This window comes from Paroedura picta, chromosome 5 (assembly GCF_049243985.1).
Source record: "Paroedura picta isolate Pp20150507F chromosome 5, Ppicta_v3.0, whole genome shotgun sequence".
Classification (NCBI taxonomy): domain Eukaryota; kingdom Metazoa; phylum Chordata; class Lepidosauria; order Squamata; family Gekkonidae; genus Paroedura; species Paroedura picta.
In genome coordinates this window covers 74,972,352-74,987,451 of record NC_135373.1, presented here as the reverse complement: position 1 = coordinate 74,987,451, position 15,100 = coordinate 74,972,352, and the positions used below count along the sequence as shown (strand labels likewise).

Genomic DNA, 15,100 nt, shown 5'->3' with positions numbered 1-15,100 from the left:
TGTAAAGCAGCGGTCCGCAAGCTTTCCGCCACTGCGGCGGAGTGGGGGGAGAGGTCGGCCTGGAGGCCCGCACACGCGTGGCAGCCCCAGCGCAAACGCGCATGCGCGGACTGCCGCGCATGTGCGTTTGCGCCCGGCAGGGGCAAAAACGCGCGTGCACGGCAGTCCGCACATGCGCGTTTGCGCCGCCGCCATGCCAGCGGCCGCGGCTCCCCCTCCCGGCCCCTCCGGGCTGCCAGCAAATCGGCCGCTAAAGCTAAAGCGGCCGATTAGCTTGCGGCTCGGCAAGCTTCTCTTCCCTCCCCTCCCGAAACAAGAAGCTTGCTTTGGCGGCCGATTTGCTCACGGCCTGGCGAGCTTCTCGCTTCGGGGGGGGAGGGAAGAAGGAGCCGCAGCCCGGCGCCAAGGCCTTCATGGCCCGGAACCAGGCCGCGGCCCACGGGTTGGGGACCACTGATGTAAAGGACAGGCCTGGGACCTCCAAAGGATGTCATGGTCCACTTCCACCAGATCTGCAGCAAGAAGAGCGACTTTCTACTGGCACTCTAGTGGAAGAAACTAGTAGAGCTGCAACCTGGCCTTCTTTTATAACTGTGTGAGACATTATAGGTGGAATCAGTTAAAATCTGCAGAAGCATCACTTGATAGAAAGGTGTGCAACATAGTGGTGGAACAGAATAAAAATAAAATTGGTTGTAGCTTAGGCATGTAATCAGTTTGGATGACTTCTCCCACTGAAGAAAAACAGAACACTGAAACTTACCTGAAGGTTTCTTCTCTTCAGTGGGGTGAAGTCATCCATATCCCACCACATAATAACAATAATAATAATTGTAAAATCTAGTCAAATACAAAATCTGTTATGGAGCTGGGCTAAAGTAAAAGTGAAGGATTAGCCTCGCTCTGAGCTAATACACAAATTTCCATAACCGTGTCTGGAGCAAGAGGAGGCGTGACCCAACCAGTTTAGATGACTTAGCTCCACTGAAGAGGAGATACCTTCAGGTAAGTTCCAATTTTTCATTCTAAGCAAGTTCCCTGAATATCATGAAATGTAGGAAAGAAGGAAAATGGAATTAAAATAGAATAATAATATACTTCTATTTTGGCTGGAAAAATAAACCGCATCTATGAAATTTAATTAATACTGAAGTTGGAAACAACCAGTGAGATAAATGGATCTTATTCCCCACATATAATTATTCTTAGTTTCTGAGTTGCCATGATGGAAGAAGCATTGGCTTAATTAAGATACTATTCAAAATCATTGTTGAGTAAATTTAAGTACAATCTGGCAAAGTTCAAATGTAAATGTCACAGATCATGATTAGCTGGAGAACAGAAATAGAAGCCATAATTTATAGTTGGTATGCAAACCATGGTTTGTGTTTATTACAATTTGAAATGATGTCTGAAACCGCCCTGGGACGTATGGGAGGGCGGTATAAAAATCTAAGAAAATAAATAAATAAATAGATAAATAAATAAATAATCCATTGTTAGGACCATTTTCCTTTTCCACAGATCACTACTGTCAGAAACACTGAGCAGACCAAAACTGAATGGATTCATGGCCCTGATTTGCCTAGTTGTTTGAAAGGTCAACACATGGTTTGGATGATAAACTATTTAGCACAAATTATGGTTGAGTAGGATGTCTGCAAGTACTAAAAGGATATATGCAAGTACTAAAATGGGTCCCAACAATGGGCACTCATGCACAGCACAGTAACAAAGAGAACTGAAACAGGAATGTATTCATGGAAAATACATGCTAGTGTTCCTATGAGACAGATGATTTATCTGCACTTCAAAAATAATAAATAAATGTTTAAGTATTGTAGTTTCAGCACTTAACACATCACAATTCTGAATGCAAGGCAGAATTGGTATGGTGTGCCTCACCTGGACCTGTCTCAAACACAGCCTCTGAACTGCTAACACCAGAAAGAGCACCAACCCGGACTTTATATGATGTTCCTGGTGTTAATCCCTTTAATACAAAGAAGCTCCGGGAACCATTTACATTTTCTTTTTTCAATTCTTCTTTGCCTACAAAATTTTTAGGAACACAACACATTACACATTTAAATTTACGGTCTTAAACTCATTTAATACAAACTAAATCTTGTATGTCCTTCTCAAAAATGTTTTGTCTTAATAAGAAATGTCTTAGTAAATTGCAGTCCCAAGTGTTCTCTCCTATTTATTGTGGTAAATGTTTTGCTAACTAAGATGAGATTTAACAGACAGAAATTGCTATGAACAGATTGGATTATATTGTTATTTCATTTTCTTATTCATTTATTTATTTATTATATTTATATACTGCCCTCCCCGAAGGCTCAGGGCAGTTAACCAGCTTTTCAAACTCTGAATGTGGAGAAAAATTAATTTTGTACTGAAGTTTTCTTTTGATCCTTTTGTATTTTTATACTTCTAACTAAAAGAAATTTATACTATATATTAAACCATTAGATAATAAAATCCTAGATTATAAAAAAAATAATTGAAACATCACAGATCCTCATGATTCAATCTAGAACAGGTTGTCTAGCAGGACTAAGTATTCTATATTATCTAAATTAGCACAATACACATTTGTCCCAACCAAATAGACTTCCTCATACCCTGCAGGATGATAAATTTTCTGTGCAAAAATATACATGAAAGGTTCTCCTCTAATAGCTAGGATTATATGTGTCTTTCAAAAATTCTCCTGATCACCTGTTTGGGAGAAGGAAGATAATATGAATTTAATGACTTCCACTTCCCAGTGAACAAGCAAACTGGCAGGATTTGGCGCATGTGATTCTGTTGTATTCCTGCATGCATTCCTAAGGGTGAGTGAATCTGAAACCCTAAAGTGTGTGGTCAACCACAAGTCCAGACAATACATGCAAACAAAGGTCTATAGGTTCGTGTTGTTTTAGTATTAAGCAATTAATACTTCAGATTAGAATTACAGGGATTGTTATTTAAATGTAATTCATAAGAAAGCATTTTGTAAAAGCAAAACTAGTTTTTAAAAAACTAGGTCAATGTTGGACCATATTCTCATATTAAATGCTTTGAAATGCATTAACAGTATTGAAAAGAATTCAACAAAATATCTTCTTACTGCCTGCCACACCATATTCAACATAAATGTTCTCATGATCTGGACCCTCATACTCCCAACTGATATTGGCATAGGTCTCAGCAGCTGCTGCAGTAACATTTCTGATCCTTGGATTAACTGGTTGCACTGAATGCACAAGAAAAAAAAACACAGAGCAAAATATGAAACTGTGTCTTCATGTTTCAAAAAATCCAACTTTACCTATTCTAGTAATATGAATTTTATAAAATGCAATACTATTCTGGTTTTTATCATGGTAAATTAGTGACTACAGGGTTAGCAGGCATTGAAATAGAAATAAAATAATGAATATATTACAACGAATCCTATTCACTCCTCACAATAGGGTTTATATTCAGGTATAAGTTCAAGTTGTATGCTTATGAAAGTTACTGCTCACTTAAAAAGGCAAAGACCTGAACTTCTCTAGATTATGGAAAACAGCCAACATCATGACAAGAACATGACTTCCTGTTTTTATGCTATTTTGCAAAATCCACAATTTCCCTTTTTTGTAGAAGATTGCTTTTCAGATGTTTTCATGGTGCTTTACACTGATAAAATAAAAAGTAATACCCTTATAAAATGTTGGATGGACGGGATGCATTATGCGGGAGGTTTCAAACGGATTCTCTGAATATCCTTCATCAGAGAAAGCAGGAAAGAAGAAAAATAGAGAGTAAAAATATTTGCACAGTACAAAAGGTTTACAATCAGTCAATACTATTTTACCTGTTATGTGAAACAATACATGCATAATCATATAGTCATGCTGGTTCTTAAAAAAAAATACTAGCTATAAAGGGTTACTAACTGAAAAGATGTATGAATTTTGTATACAACATTCAAGGTACCTGGATATGAAAATCACCAATCATTCTCCATCCTGTCCAAATAACATGAACTTTTAATTCTGGGAGGAATCTTCCAAGTACACCTACTGTTCAACCTCTGTTTTTAAAATGGTATTCCTAGGAAGTTGTCATAAATACCTTCATGGAGCAAACTATATTGTACATATATTGTACATGGAGCAAACTATATTGTACATTATTCTATCATAACATGCTCTTAGGGAAAGTCTCCATTTGCACAGCAAATTATGCTGTGAGTTGATTTGTCCCAGACTCCAACTCATATCAAATCAAGCCCAAACCTTGACTGGCAGCAGAAAAAGCATATCATTAGCTTATTGAAATAAGCAGTGATGGGGCTCTTCTGCACTCTCATTTTCAATGCTTGTGTGCCCTTATTGCTTTGGGAGGAGGTATACTTTTCTGCTTGCATTTTTCTCCTTCTAGTGGTTAGTTCAATATTGTATTGCTGTATCTCTGGCATATTTCCCTGAATTTTAAAACTACAGCAATGTAATATCAAAGTGACCACTATAGGGAGCAAAACTCAGCAATGAAAATGTGTGTGGAAGAGTTCATATTTCAGTCATTAATTATGCTGAATACTGTTTAAAAAACTAGTTGAGGCCACACTTGGTCTTCTCATTTGGAGGGTGCTGGGGCAAACTGAGGTTTTAAAACACATTTAGTTCTTCACTTAGGCCTAAGAAACATAGTTATACATATTAAAGTGTTGCTATAGGAGGAGATAACTGCCTTTTGAACTTGCCTCATCAGCACTAGTATAAAATCAGGAAAATATGCTTTGCATGATCTAAAATGACCATCTATACAGATTATAAATGATCTAAAATGATCCTCTGTACAGCTTAGAAATTAAAAATGTGCTAAACTTGCTAAAGCTTAAAGCTATCTGTTGAAGTTGAGGGATCTGCTGCAGGATCAATCTTCTTTGCGCATACTTCATCTTCCCACAATTAAACCACTTAGGAGTCTCATCTCATTCTTATTAGGATGCTAAAGAGCTTTTATAACGTATTTACTGAAATGTTATAATTTGAGATACTGCATCACCATGCAGCTGCATTAAGTTGCAGATTTGGGGTGCCATTAAACATAGCAGCTACAGTCCGTTCTGGATTGTAAGGAACAAGCCACCAGGGAATTCTGCACAGATCTTGCTGAAACAAACTTTTGTACTTTCTTTCTAATAAGTATGGCTGATTGGCTATATCTGAAAAGAATGCTAGCATCTCATGCAATAAATTTCATTCTTAAGTATATGAAGCTCTTCTGCCCTGCCTGTCATTCTTTCCTGACCTGAAATCACCCTAACCTATTGAATTAATATAAGAAGTATTCCCCTATGTCAATATGAACAATGGTGGAAATGAGCAAAATACAAACTAACCTATTTCAAAGAGCCTAAAATTCTTCTAATGATATTATTTCTACTGTACTCCATGGCAGTTTATAATTGTCAAACATTTCTAAAACGTATTAAGTTTCCTTATTTATATGGCATCTCTTTTTATTTTATTATATGCATACAGGTTACCTCTTCCCCCCATCTTTAAGTAATTTAATTGTTACCCCGCAGAAGTACCTTTCTTGCCAGGAAACTGCAAAGCTAACAAAAATACAGTAATGCTTTAGAATAGTGGTTCTCAACCTTGGGGTCCCAACCCCAATTGGTGTTCCTAGCCTCTTCCGTGGGGTTGCCAAGTTGGTGGAGCCATGGCACTGGCCACCTCTACGCCACCCCCAGATTGTTGTGCACCTGCACGAAGCTTCCTTTTGGAGACACGCTAAGATGATGTGCGCATCCATGGCTCTCTTGGCCTGGAGTTCAGTTTTGCTTTCCCGCAGGACTTGCCTCAGATTGCCCTGGTCTCCATCTTCCATTGGCTGCGAGGGTGTCAGTCTCCCATTCTGGCCCGCTCTGGAGATGGGACTGACACACCACTGCCGGAGCAAACCAGAGTTGTGTGCTGGGAGGGGGGCATCACTTCTTGGCCAGTTTTGAAACAGTCCCCAAGCTGTGATCTCTAGCCCAAGCGGTTCCTTTTGTCTGGCCAAAGTTCTTCTTTCAGATGGATATTCTGCCATACCCATATTTTGTTTTTGCTTTTTTATTTTAACAGTTTTAACAGCTTTTTAATTTTAACAGTTATTATAGAAAGTTTTAGAATAGAAATTCCACAGGCAGCGGCCGGTGGTAGCAGGCAGCAGTAGTGGGTGGCAGCAGCGGAGCCATGGCACCGGCCACCTCCAAACCACCTCCACAGATTGCTGCCCGCATGCCTCCCCCCCACCACCACCATAGTTGGCATTGCGGAGCATCACCGGTTGAGAAACACTGCTTTAGAAGAAGAAGGGAAAGGGTTGGTTCTTATATGCCGCTTTTCTCTACCCAAAGGAGTCTCAAAGTGATTTAGGATTGCCTTCCCTTCCCTCTCCCTGCAACAGACATCCTGTGAGGTGGGTGAGGCTGAGAGCGCCCTGATATTCCTGCTCGGTCAGATCAGCTTTATCAGTGCTGTGGGAAGCTCAAGGTCACCCAGCTGGCTGCATGTGGAGGAGCACAAAATAAAACCCGGCTCACCAGATTAGAAATCTGCACTCCTAACCACTATACCAAGCTGGCTCTATAGAACTACAGAAGGAAATTTTGTCAAGCAAAACAAAATTCAAAACTTTAGAACAAAATGCAGTACTTCTAGGCACACAGTATGGATTTTCCTAAAGCTGCTAATTAACTGCTTTTGTATCTGCAGCATCAGATATTTACAACATATACTTAATCTATGCCAACATTCATTAAAGACATCTGTCATTTCCTACTGGCTCTGACCAGCACTGTTTGAAATATCTATAAGGAAATATAATATATATAATTGAGAAAATATCTCCTTCAAGGAAAAACAATGTAAGATTATAAAGATGTTGGGGTGACTCTACTATTAATAATGTCCATAGGACACCAGGGATGAGGTGCGTTGTTTCATCACATCTATAGGCTGTTTTTTTAGAAATACTTCAGGCTACAGGGGTCAAGCATATAATAAATGTCCTCTTATAATTCTCAGCATAATTGAATCTAGTTCACTGTATGCTCCTTGTTCAGAATCAGAACGACTTTTTTCTAATTTCAAAAACCTTTCATGAAGTCATTTGTCAACGTGCTTTATTTCTGTTAATTGTCTTGGTTATTTCCACAGCTATGAAAGAAACTGAGAACTCCCTAAATGAGCAATGTTGCTAAAATACTCGTTTGTACATTCTACAAGTTAAAATATTTATTATTTTATTTTATTTTTATTTATAATTGGTTTTATATACCACCATTCCCTGGTGGGCTCATGGCGGTTTACACTAATAAAAATAAAAAGCACAATAAAACCCCATAACATACTTTAATAAATACTAACAGTCAGATGTTATCAGATGTTACCAGAGGGGGATCCTAGATCGAATATCAGAACCCAGCCTCAACTGTATGCCTGGCAGATGAGCTCCATCTTGCAGGCCCTGTGGAAAGCTGACAATTCTGGCAGGGCCCTTAGTGTCAGGAATCAGGCTGAGCCCAGCCTGTGGAGCCTCTGGTGAAAGCGCATTCGAAATCCAACAGCCGGTTGCAAATTTCAAAAGTAGCTTTATTAGGCAAAGTCCACAGTACGCTTAAGCAGGCCAAGATCTTCCTAAGCAAAGATCTTGATAATAACAAAGTACAGGGGGAACGAGAGGGGTAGTTATAGGGTGCACCAGGTAGGGGCGGGGGCCAGGGGATATTTCGGCGGGAGAGTAGAAAGGTGGCAAAAACAAGCCGGTTCTCAGGCGGCCAGATGGCCAGGGACCTTATCAAGCAGTTGGCACTTTGTTCAGACTTTGGGCTGTCTCCGCAAGGACACTTACAGTAAGATTGATACATTCGGACGGAGCCCTCTCCCGCTGGGAAAGGAAGGGAGTGGAGTTCTCAAAGGACAGGTTTATTGCTTTATGGCCTTGGCCAGATGCGGCCAGGGGAAGCATAGAAGTGTGAGAATATGCAGGGATGGATGGAGCCGGGATGGCATGAATCGGGGTTCATGACACTTAGCTCTTCTGGGAGCTCATTCCACCAGGTTGGGGCCAGGACCAAAAAGGATCTGGCCTGGGCCGAGGCCAGATGAACATCCCGAGGGCCCGCAACTACCAGTAGATTCATACCCACACAGCGAAGAGCCCTACGGTGGGGGGGGGGCATAAGCAACCAAGTGGTCCCACAGATAAGCAGGACCCAGACTGCGTATAGCCTTGAAGGTCAATACCAAAACTTCTAATGATAATGCCTAATGATAAGTGTACACCAAGAGCTTAAAGGCAGGATACCATGGCTCCAGTTGAACTAACACATTTTTACCACAATACTAGACACATTTGTCTGGGAGTAAGGTAATAAAGTAATCAAGCCACTGGAACATATTTATCTCTTTGAATTCTAATTTTAGATAAATGAGGACCCATTCTTCAACAGTACCTATATTCCTGATGTCTGGTAGTTAAACTTCACTTTGTAAAAAACAAAAACAAAAAAACATATTGCTCATTAGTGCAAATGCAACATGATTGCTTATTAAGAACTTGGGACCTGAATTTTCTAATTAATAAAACATAAGGAATTTACAGTGCACTTCTAAACAGACTTGAAGTCTGTTTTTGTAAGTCAGTGGGCATAGAAGAGTGTAACTCTGTTGAGGATTGCAGTGTATATGCTGGTAAAGAGGTAACTTAGAGTACTACAACAGATGTTTAAAAGCTGAAGCAAATATTGAATATCACAGAGAGTTAAAAAAAAAAAAAAGACCAGAGGCTGAATTTAAATCAAAGCCTTCTGAATATTAACTGTTGATGTCAAAAATAGCAGTTTACAGTGTTTAATACATAAATTGTAATCTGTATAGACTTATAGGAGGCATCTCATTTTCCTCTCCCCTACTATTTCCTCTATTCTTTTCCTGATAGACCCCACAGCAGCTCACCTTTTCCTGCTTCCTCCTAAGATTGCCAAACTCCAAGTGGAGCCTGAAGATCTCCTGGAATAACAGCAGATCTCTCACCTACAAAGATCAGTTCCCTAGGGTTGCCAACTCCAGGTTGGGGAATTCCTGGAGATATGAGGGTGGAACCTTGGATTGCTGGGATTGGGGAGTGAAGCAACCTTGGCAGGGTATAAGGTCATAGACCACCTTACAAATTAGTAATTTTATTTATGGGAATTAATCTCTGTCATCTGTAATTTGAGGTAATCTCCAGTCCAAACATGGAGGTTGGCAACACTGCTTCATATGGAGGAAATTAGTGCTTTGGAGTATGGAGACTATGGCATTTAACCCCCCCCCCCAGGTCTCTCCCTTCCTCAAACTCCACTTTTCCCAAACTCCACTCCAATTTGGAGCTAGCAAGCCTAATCAGGCCTTGCCCCCTGAGTTCTCCATCAAATACCAAAATAGGACTGGAAAAGTCTTTCCCGCTCCTGAATTTTTACTGATAGAAACTGAAGCATGGGATGTTGTGGTTGCCTAATAATATTTATTTGTTGCTTAATGCTACAGGTGCTCTTTTTATCATTTTTGGATTTTTTAAGCTGCCCCTGTATTTTTTATCTTTTTTAGATTTCACCTTTTTTGGAAAACCTGGGGCCCTTCATAGGCTTTTTGAAAGATCTATCCTGCCTGTTCATAGCTCCAGTCACCAGATTTAAGTATCCAAATATATTCCAACTTTGTTGTTATAAGACAATGTTATCAGTGAATTTATTTTTGCAATGGCTTTCATGGCATAAAGTTATGTGTATGGCAACTGCAGGCCTTGATACAGTTATTTAGATTTGGGGATTCTTCAGTCTGAGTGATCCAGCATCATCAGTCCAGTGTCAGCAAGTTATTTCCATTTTCTGTACAATTTTCTATTTAAGTACATGAAATAAAAGTTATAAAAAGAGGAGAAAAATGGGAAATTCCAAAAAGATTACAAGGACCAGGACATGCTAGTAATAGTTCGGTTTCAGTTAATGAATCCACAGAGCTTCTCATTATCCAAGTGAAATAAATATTGGTCAGTAAATAGGCAAAATATCAAAAATATATGAATCTATTTTAGTAAAGACCATTCTTTCTTGCAGAAAACAAAACAGTTACAATACTACTGCAGCAGAGTAGTGCCAAATTCTTTTTGGTGCCAAATTCCACACACCTGCATGGCTTGGCATAGCAGTGAACATAGCAACCATCAACAGTCACTGAACATAATACACCTATCACATGGTAAGAGGGAGGGAAAGTGCAATCTGATTAAGTAATGATCACTTCACTTTGTAATGTTCATGCGGAAATAAAATAGACTCATTTAAAAAAACATTAAGGCAGATACCATGCTAAATAAATGAATGTCTTATAATTTCCCTAGCTAATGTTTCAGTAAATTATTCCTTTGTAATTATTCTTTCTCTTTAACTGCTGTATTCTTAAAATTTAGAAATAAAAAATTCAGACAAATAATACTACCAATGCTACCATTTATTTTACCTTTACTGACACCTATATTATGTAGGCAAAAACGGTGTTAATGGAGGGAAATCAAAACAGCACTAAGTATTACAACAAAAGAAATGTTTATCTCCATGGAAAGCATAAATCTACACATAAATCCACACATATAAACATGCAGTTAAATACAAAAAGTATTAGAATTAGGGAATACAACAGCAAATAGTCAACAGTGAGGATAACATCCTATGTTAATAATCATGCATTTGGTTTATTTATACTGGTTAATATGCAGTTTCAAAAAATTAGTAACATTCTTGAATCTGAATCTTACAGCTGATTAACCTGTCAGTCAACAGATATCATACAAACATATGCAAAATGCCTTTCAATAAACAGTGCTTGAAGATGTGTGAAACTTTGCAAAACATTTGGCTTTATAATTATTGTTTAATACTGTTTACAATAACAATGGGCTGGTTCCAAATATCCTGAATGCACAGAGTTGCAGAGTGTTTTCTACTTTCTCATAACTTCCTTTCATCCCTGGCAAGTCACTGGTTGAGGATTTGGTGACTTTTCTGAGCAATATGCCTCACCTTTGCAAAGATAGAGACTATTCCACGTGTGGATGGCAGTGATTCCCCACCCAGTCTTCCCTTCATTCTGCAACTCTCTGAGATATATGGCACACTGTTCAGGAGAATCCTTTTACTCTGTGTGCCAGACTTGTTGGGGAGAGGCAGGGGGCATGAAAAATAGTGAAGAAGATGTCTTTAAACTATGCACTCTATGTCCTGGAGATTGAATTCCATTCAACAGATTTCCCATAAAAATGCCATACCAGAAAAATTCTATTTAAAGAAAACTTACTTTCCCCTTTGGTAACCTGTCATTGTCCACAATATTAAGTAATTCTTGGACCCACCTTTTCAACAGGTATGTGGGGCATACATATTTACTTAAATAAATGTAGTATTTGGTTCTGATTTTAGTCCTATTTCTGTGATATTTGTGTGATATAGTGTGCTTGTGTGTGTGTGTGGGGGGGAGTATGTTAAGAGCCAGCTGCTGTAACTTATCTTAAGCATCAACATTAGTTGCTACTTTTACAAAATCCCACTTTCTAGGTAAAATCACATTTATATAGTTAGACAAAAATGGACAATTTTAAAATTTTAAGTGAACCCTCTTTATACATACCCATCTTACCTTCATCCATAATTGTTACTGCCTCCTCTGTTATTTGATTTCCAGATCCAACTGATGTTTTTGCATAGAAGTAAAACTTGTATCGAGTGCTATAATTTAAGTTGCTTAGTATCATGGTTGTCTCATTGGCTGGAATGCTTATCTCTTCCAAGTGGCCTAATTCATGTGTGCTATTAACTGTAATTATAAAACAGTACAAAGAATAAAGTTAATATCTAATTTGGTCCTTACATTAGGCAATAACAGATGCTGAATCCAAAAGCATTTTGCTGCAGTCTAACCCATTAGAGAATTATTCAGTTACAGAATTATTCAGCTACATTCCGCTATGATATTTGCTCTTTTCTATAACACCTGTATTCTGAGTTGGACCCAAAGAACAAGATTTATTCTAAATAAGGCAGTTATTTTCTCCTAAATGTAAAAATAAAATTTATTTAGAAGGATAACATCCTTTCTGCATTAGGAGACATATCTTGTTTTAGCTCTAGATTTCCTTGGATGCTGCGAGTCGACTCTAGCATACCATTCATTCGGAACACTTTGGGAGGAAGGGGGAAGGCAATCAATGACACAGAATGGAGGGATTAAAGGGTGCAATGAAAACAAACGTGCAAGCAGACACCTTTTTTTTTAAGGCAGATTTTTCAGAACGGAGGGAGGATGGCAACAAGAAAAAGGGCATTCCCAAACAACTCAAAAACCCAATGGCATGCAACTCCACATTTGGCAGCCCCGATTAGGCCCTGTTTATCCCTGCTTTAAAAAATGAAAACCAGCTTTCTGGGGATTCCTTTGCTGTCAGGCAAATGAGAGGGCAACTTGGAACTGTGCCCGAAGAGGCCAAGTTCAGTGCAGAAACATACAAAAAACTCAACCCTTTAAAAATGCAAATCCAAACAATATCCCTACTGAGGAAACAGTTTCAATATAATAGTTTCAGCAAAGTTCCTAAGTGTAATGGTGAAGATAAATACAATTCTTTCTCTAAAGTTCTTTAGAGAACACAAAGGTTTGTTTTTTCATGCCACTTATGCTAATACTTCCACAAAGAACACAGATTTCTCTCCACACTTCATCCAGTCAATGCTCTTTTGACTACATACGCACTGAACAAACTCCCTCTCCAGACCAATCAACTGCCCCACAAGGAAACAGGCTACCATACAATCATGGCAACCTTCATCCATCCAGATGCCTTCTTTTTTACTCTATAGGCCAGTGTTTCTCAACTTTTTTACCACTGAGAAACCCTTGAAACATTCTTCAGGCTTCAAGAAAACCCTTAAGTAGCATGATCATGTTGAATATGGTTGGGTAACACAGCTGTCTCAGATGCCCACCCAGGGCCCCTCATTTTACTACCCTCTCCAGACCCAATGTTGGCCATTTAGGGGAGGGCAGTTTGACCTGACCATATATGGTCATATCACCTGATACATGTTTAACCAATTTAAAATATATACCAAAAAATTAATTAACTCCCATCCATTTAGGAAATGCTTCCAGGGCCATCATGAAACCTTGGTTGAGAATTAATAGGTTTTTTTTCTCCAGATTTTTCTCCAGGTTTTTTTCTGAAGGCTGCTTCATATCTTTTATTTCTGCCTTTACAAATAGAAGAAGAGCTGTTTTCTTATGCTTCGCTTTTCACTACCCAAAAGAATCACAAACACTATTCCCTTCCTTTCCCCACAACAGCTACCCTGTGAGGTAGGTGTGGCTGAGAGAACTGCTCTGAAAGAAGTCATTTATTTATTTATTTAGATGTTTATACGGCTCTGGGCAGTTTATATGAAAGATTGTAGAACATTTACATAGAACATATAACAATACATAGAATACCCCTAAGAGAACTGTGACTAGCCCAAGGTCACCCAAATGGCTACATGTGTAGGAATAGTGAATCAAATCCGGTTCTCAAGATTAGACATGCTAAAATGGGCTGATCATATGAACCCTTTTTTTCCCTTTTCCCAGCCATCCCCTTATTTTAATACAAATGTCAATTTTGTCTCCTTTTTAATAAAAAGTATATGTTGCTGTAGTGTTAATGTTTTTACTGTATGTTAATGTATCCCATGTCATTTTCTTTTATGCTTGTTTTTTATTTAGAATTTGGGCCTAGGCTGCACAAAGGCATGGAGAATGGGCAGTTGGTAAACGTGCAGTTGAATGAGTCTCACATCCTTAACAATTCTGGCCTAGAGAGAGAGTGAGAGGGGGGGGGGTTGGCCAAACTGTGGCTCTCCAGATGTCCACGGACTACACTTCCCATGAGCCCCTGCCACTTCCCATGAGCCCATCTAGCATGCTGGCAGGGGCTCATGGGAAGTGTAGTCCATGGACATCTGGAGAGCCACAGTTTGGCCATCTCTTCTCTAGGGTGACCACTGCCAGCACTGACATATATATGGAATTGCCCGCCTTGCCTCTATCTCCTGCTACACAGTGCTTGACTACCACATGGACAATTTACTGCCTGGTGCATCCCTGGAGGAATATCTACTTGCCAACTGCTAGCCTCCCTCCCTTTCCTTGAGCTCCCCTTTATAATAGCATGTCCAAGACAGTGGAGGTCTATGTAGTATAGAAAACCACCAGCAGCATGAAAAGTTATAATTTATTAAAAAGAAAATGCTTACACATGGATATTTAGCATAGCACCAGATTGAGCAAGAGATTCCAAAAGAAACTGGGTAAACGCTCAAATACTGCTGATCCTCTTGCTAAACATGCCCTTCCAGATGTTAAAATATAGGACTGGCTCCTTAAGCTTAAGCACTTATAGATTCCTGTACAGTTCCCTTTACTTTAGAGCTTGCTCCAGTCCTTCAGAAGACCTCATGGCCAATGGCTACCTGACTCACACCTCAGGTTTATCATGAACCTCGATTCATGCCAGCTAAGTTTCGCTTTCTCACAAACCTTTTGGTCTCTCACCAGCCGGCCCAAGCCAAGGCTGTAAAACAATAAATCTGTCTGCTAGCTTCTAACCTCCCTTTGATTTCCCAGCGGGAGAGGTTCCATTGCTGAGGTATCAATCTTACTATAAATGTCCTTGTGGAGACAACTCAAGTCTCAACAATGCGCCAACTGCCTAGATAAGATTCCGAGCCATCTGGTCACCTGGGAATCAACCCACCTTTGCCGCCCTCTTGCTCTCCCGCCAAAATGACTATGTGCCCCCTCCCTTATGTGATGGGCTCTATATCTGCCCTGGGTTTCCTATTGTACTTTATTATCAAGATCTTTGCTTAGGAAGATCTTGCTTTGCCTTAGTGTTCTGTGGACTCTGTCTAATAAAGCTCTCTTTGGATTTGTAACTGGCTGTTGGATCTTGGATATGCCTTTATCACAGACTCTGCAGGCTAGGCTCAGCCTGA

At 39.4% G+C, this 15,100-nt stretch overlaps 1 protein-coding gene across 40 annotated transcripts in view; it reads right to left on the bottom strand.

The window, feature by feature from the left end:
* Nucleotides 1–15,100, bottom strand: part of NRCAM (neuronal cell adhesion molecule) — a 193,182-nt gene that overhangs the window by 33,088 nt on the left and 144,994 nt on the right. For 22 of the 40 annotated variants that reach the window (XR_013231151.1, XM_077338555.1, XM_077338556.1 and 19 more), the window contains 4 exons: nt 11,706–11,891; nt 3,698–3,763; nt 3,122–3,247; nt 1,906–2,052 (listed from right to left, as the gene is read on the bottom strand). Coding sequence is in view for 39 of the 40 variants with exons in the window: in XM_077338555.1 (XP_077194670.1) it covers nt 1,906–2,052; nt 3,122–3,247; nt 3,698–3,763; nt 11,706–11,891 (525 nt within the window). In the remaining variant the exon portion in view is untranslated. The remainder of the gene's footprint in view (nt 1–1,905; nt 2,053–3,121; nt 3,248–3,697; nt 3,764–11,705; nt 11,892–15,100) is intronic. The other 18 variants (XM_077338551.1, XM_077338554.1, XM_077338552.1 and 15 more) reach the window with 7 other exon arrangements.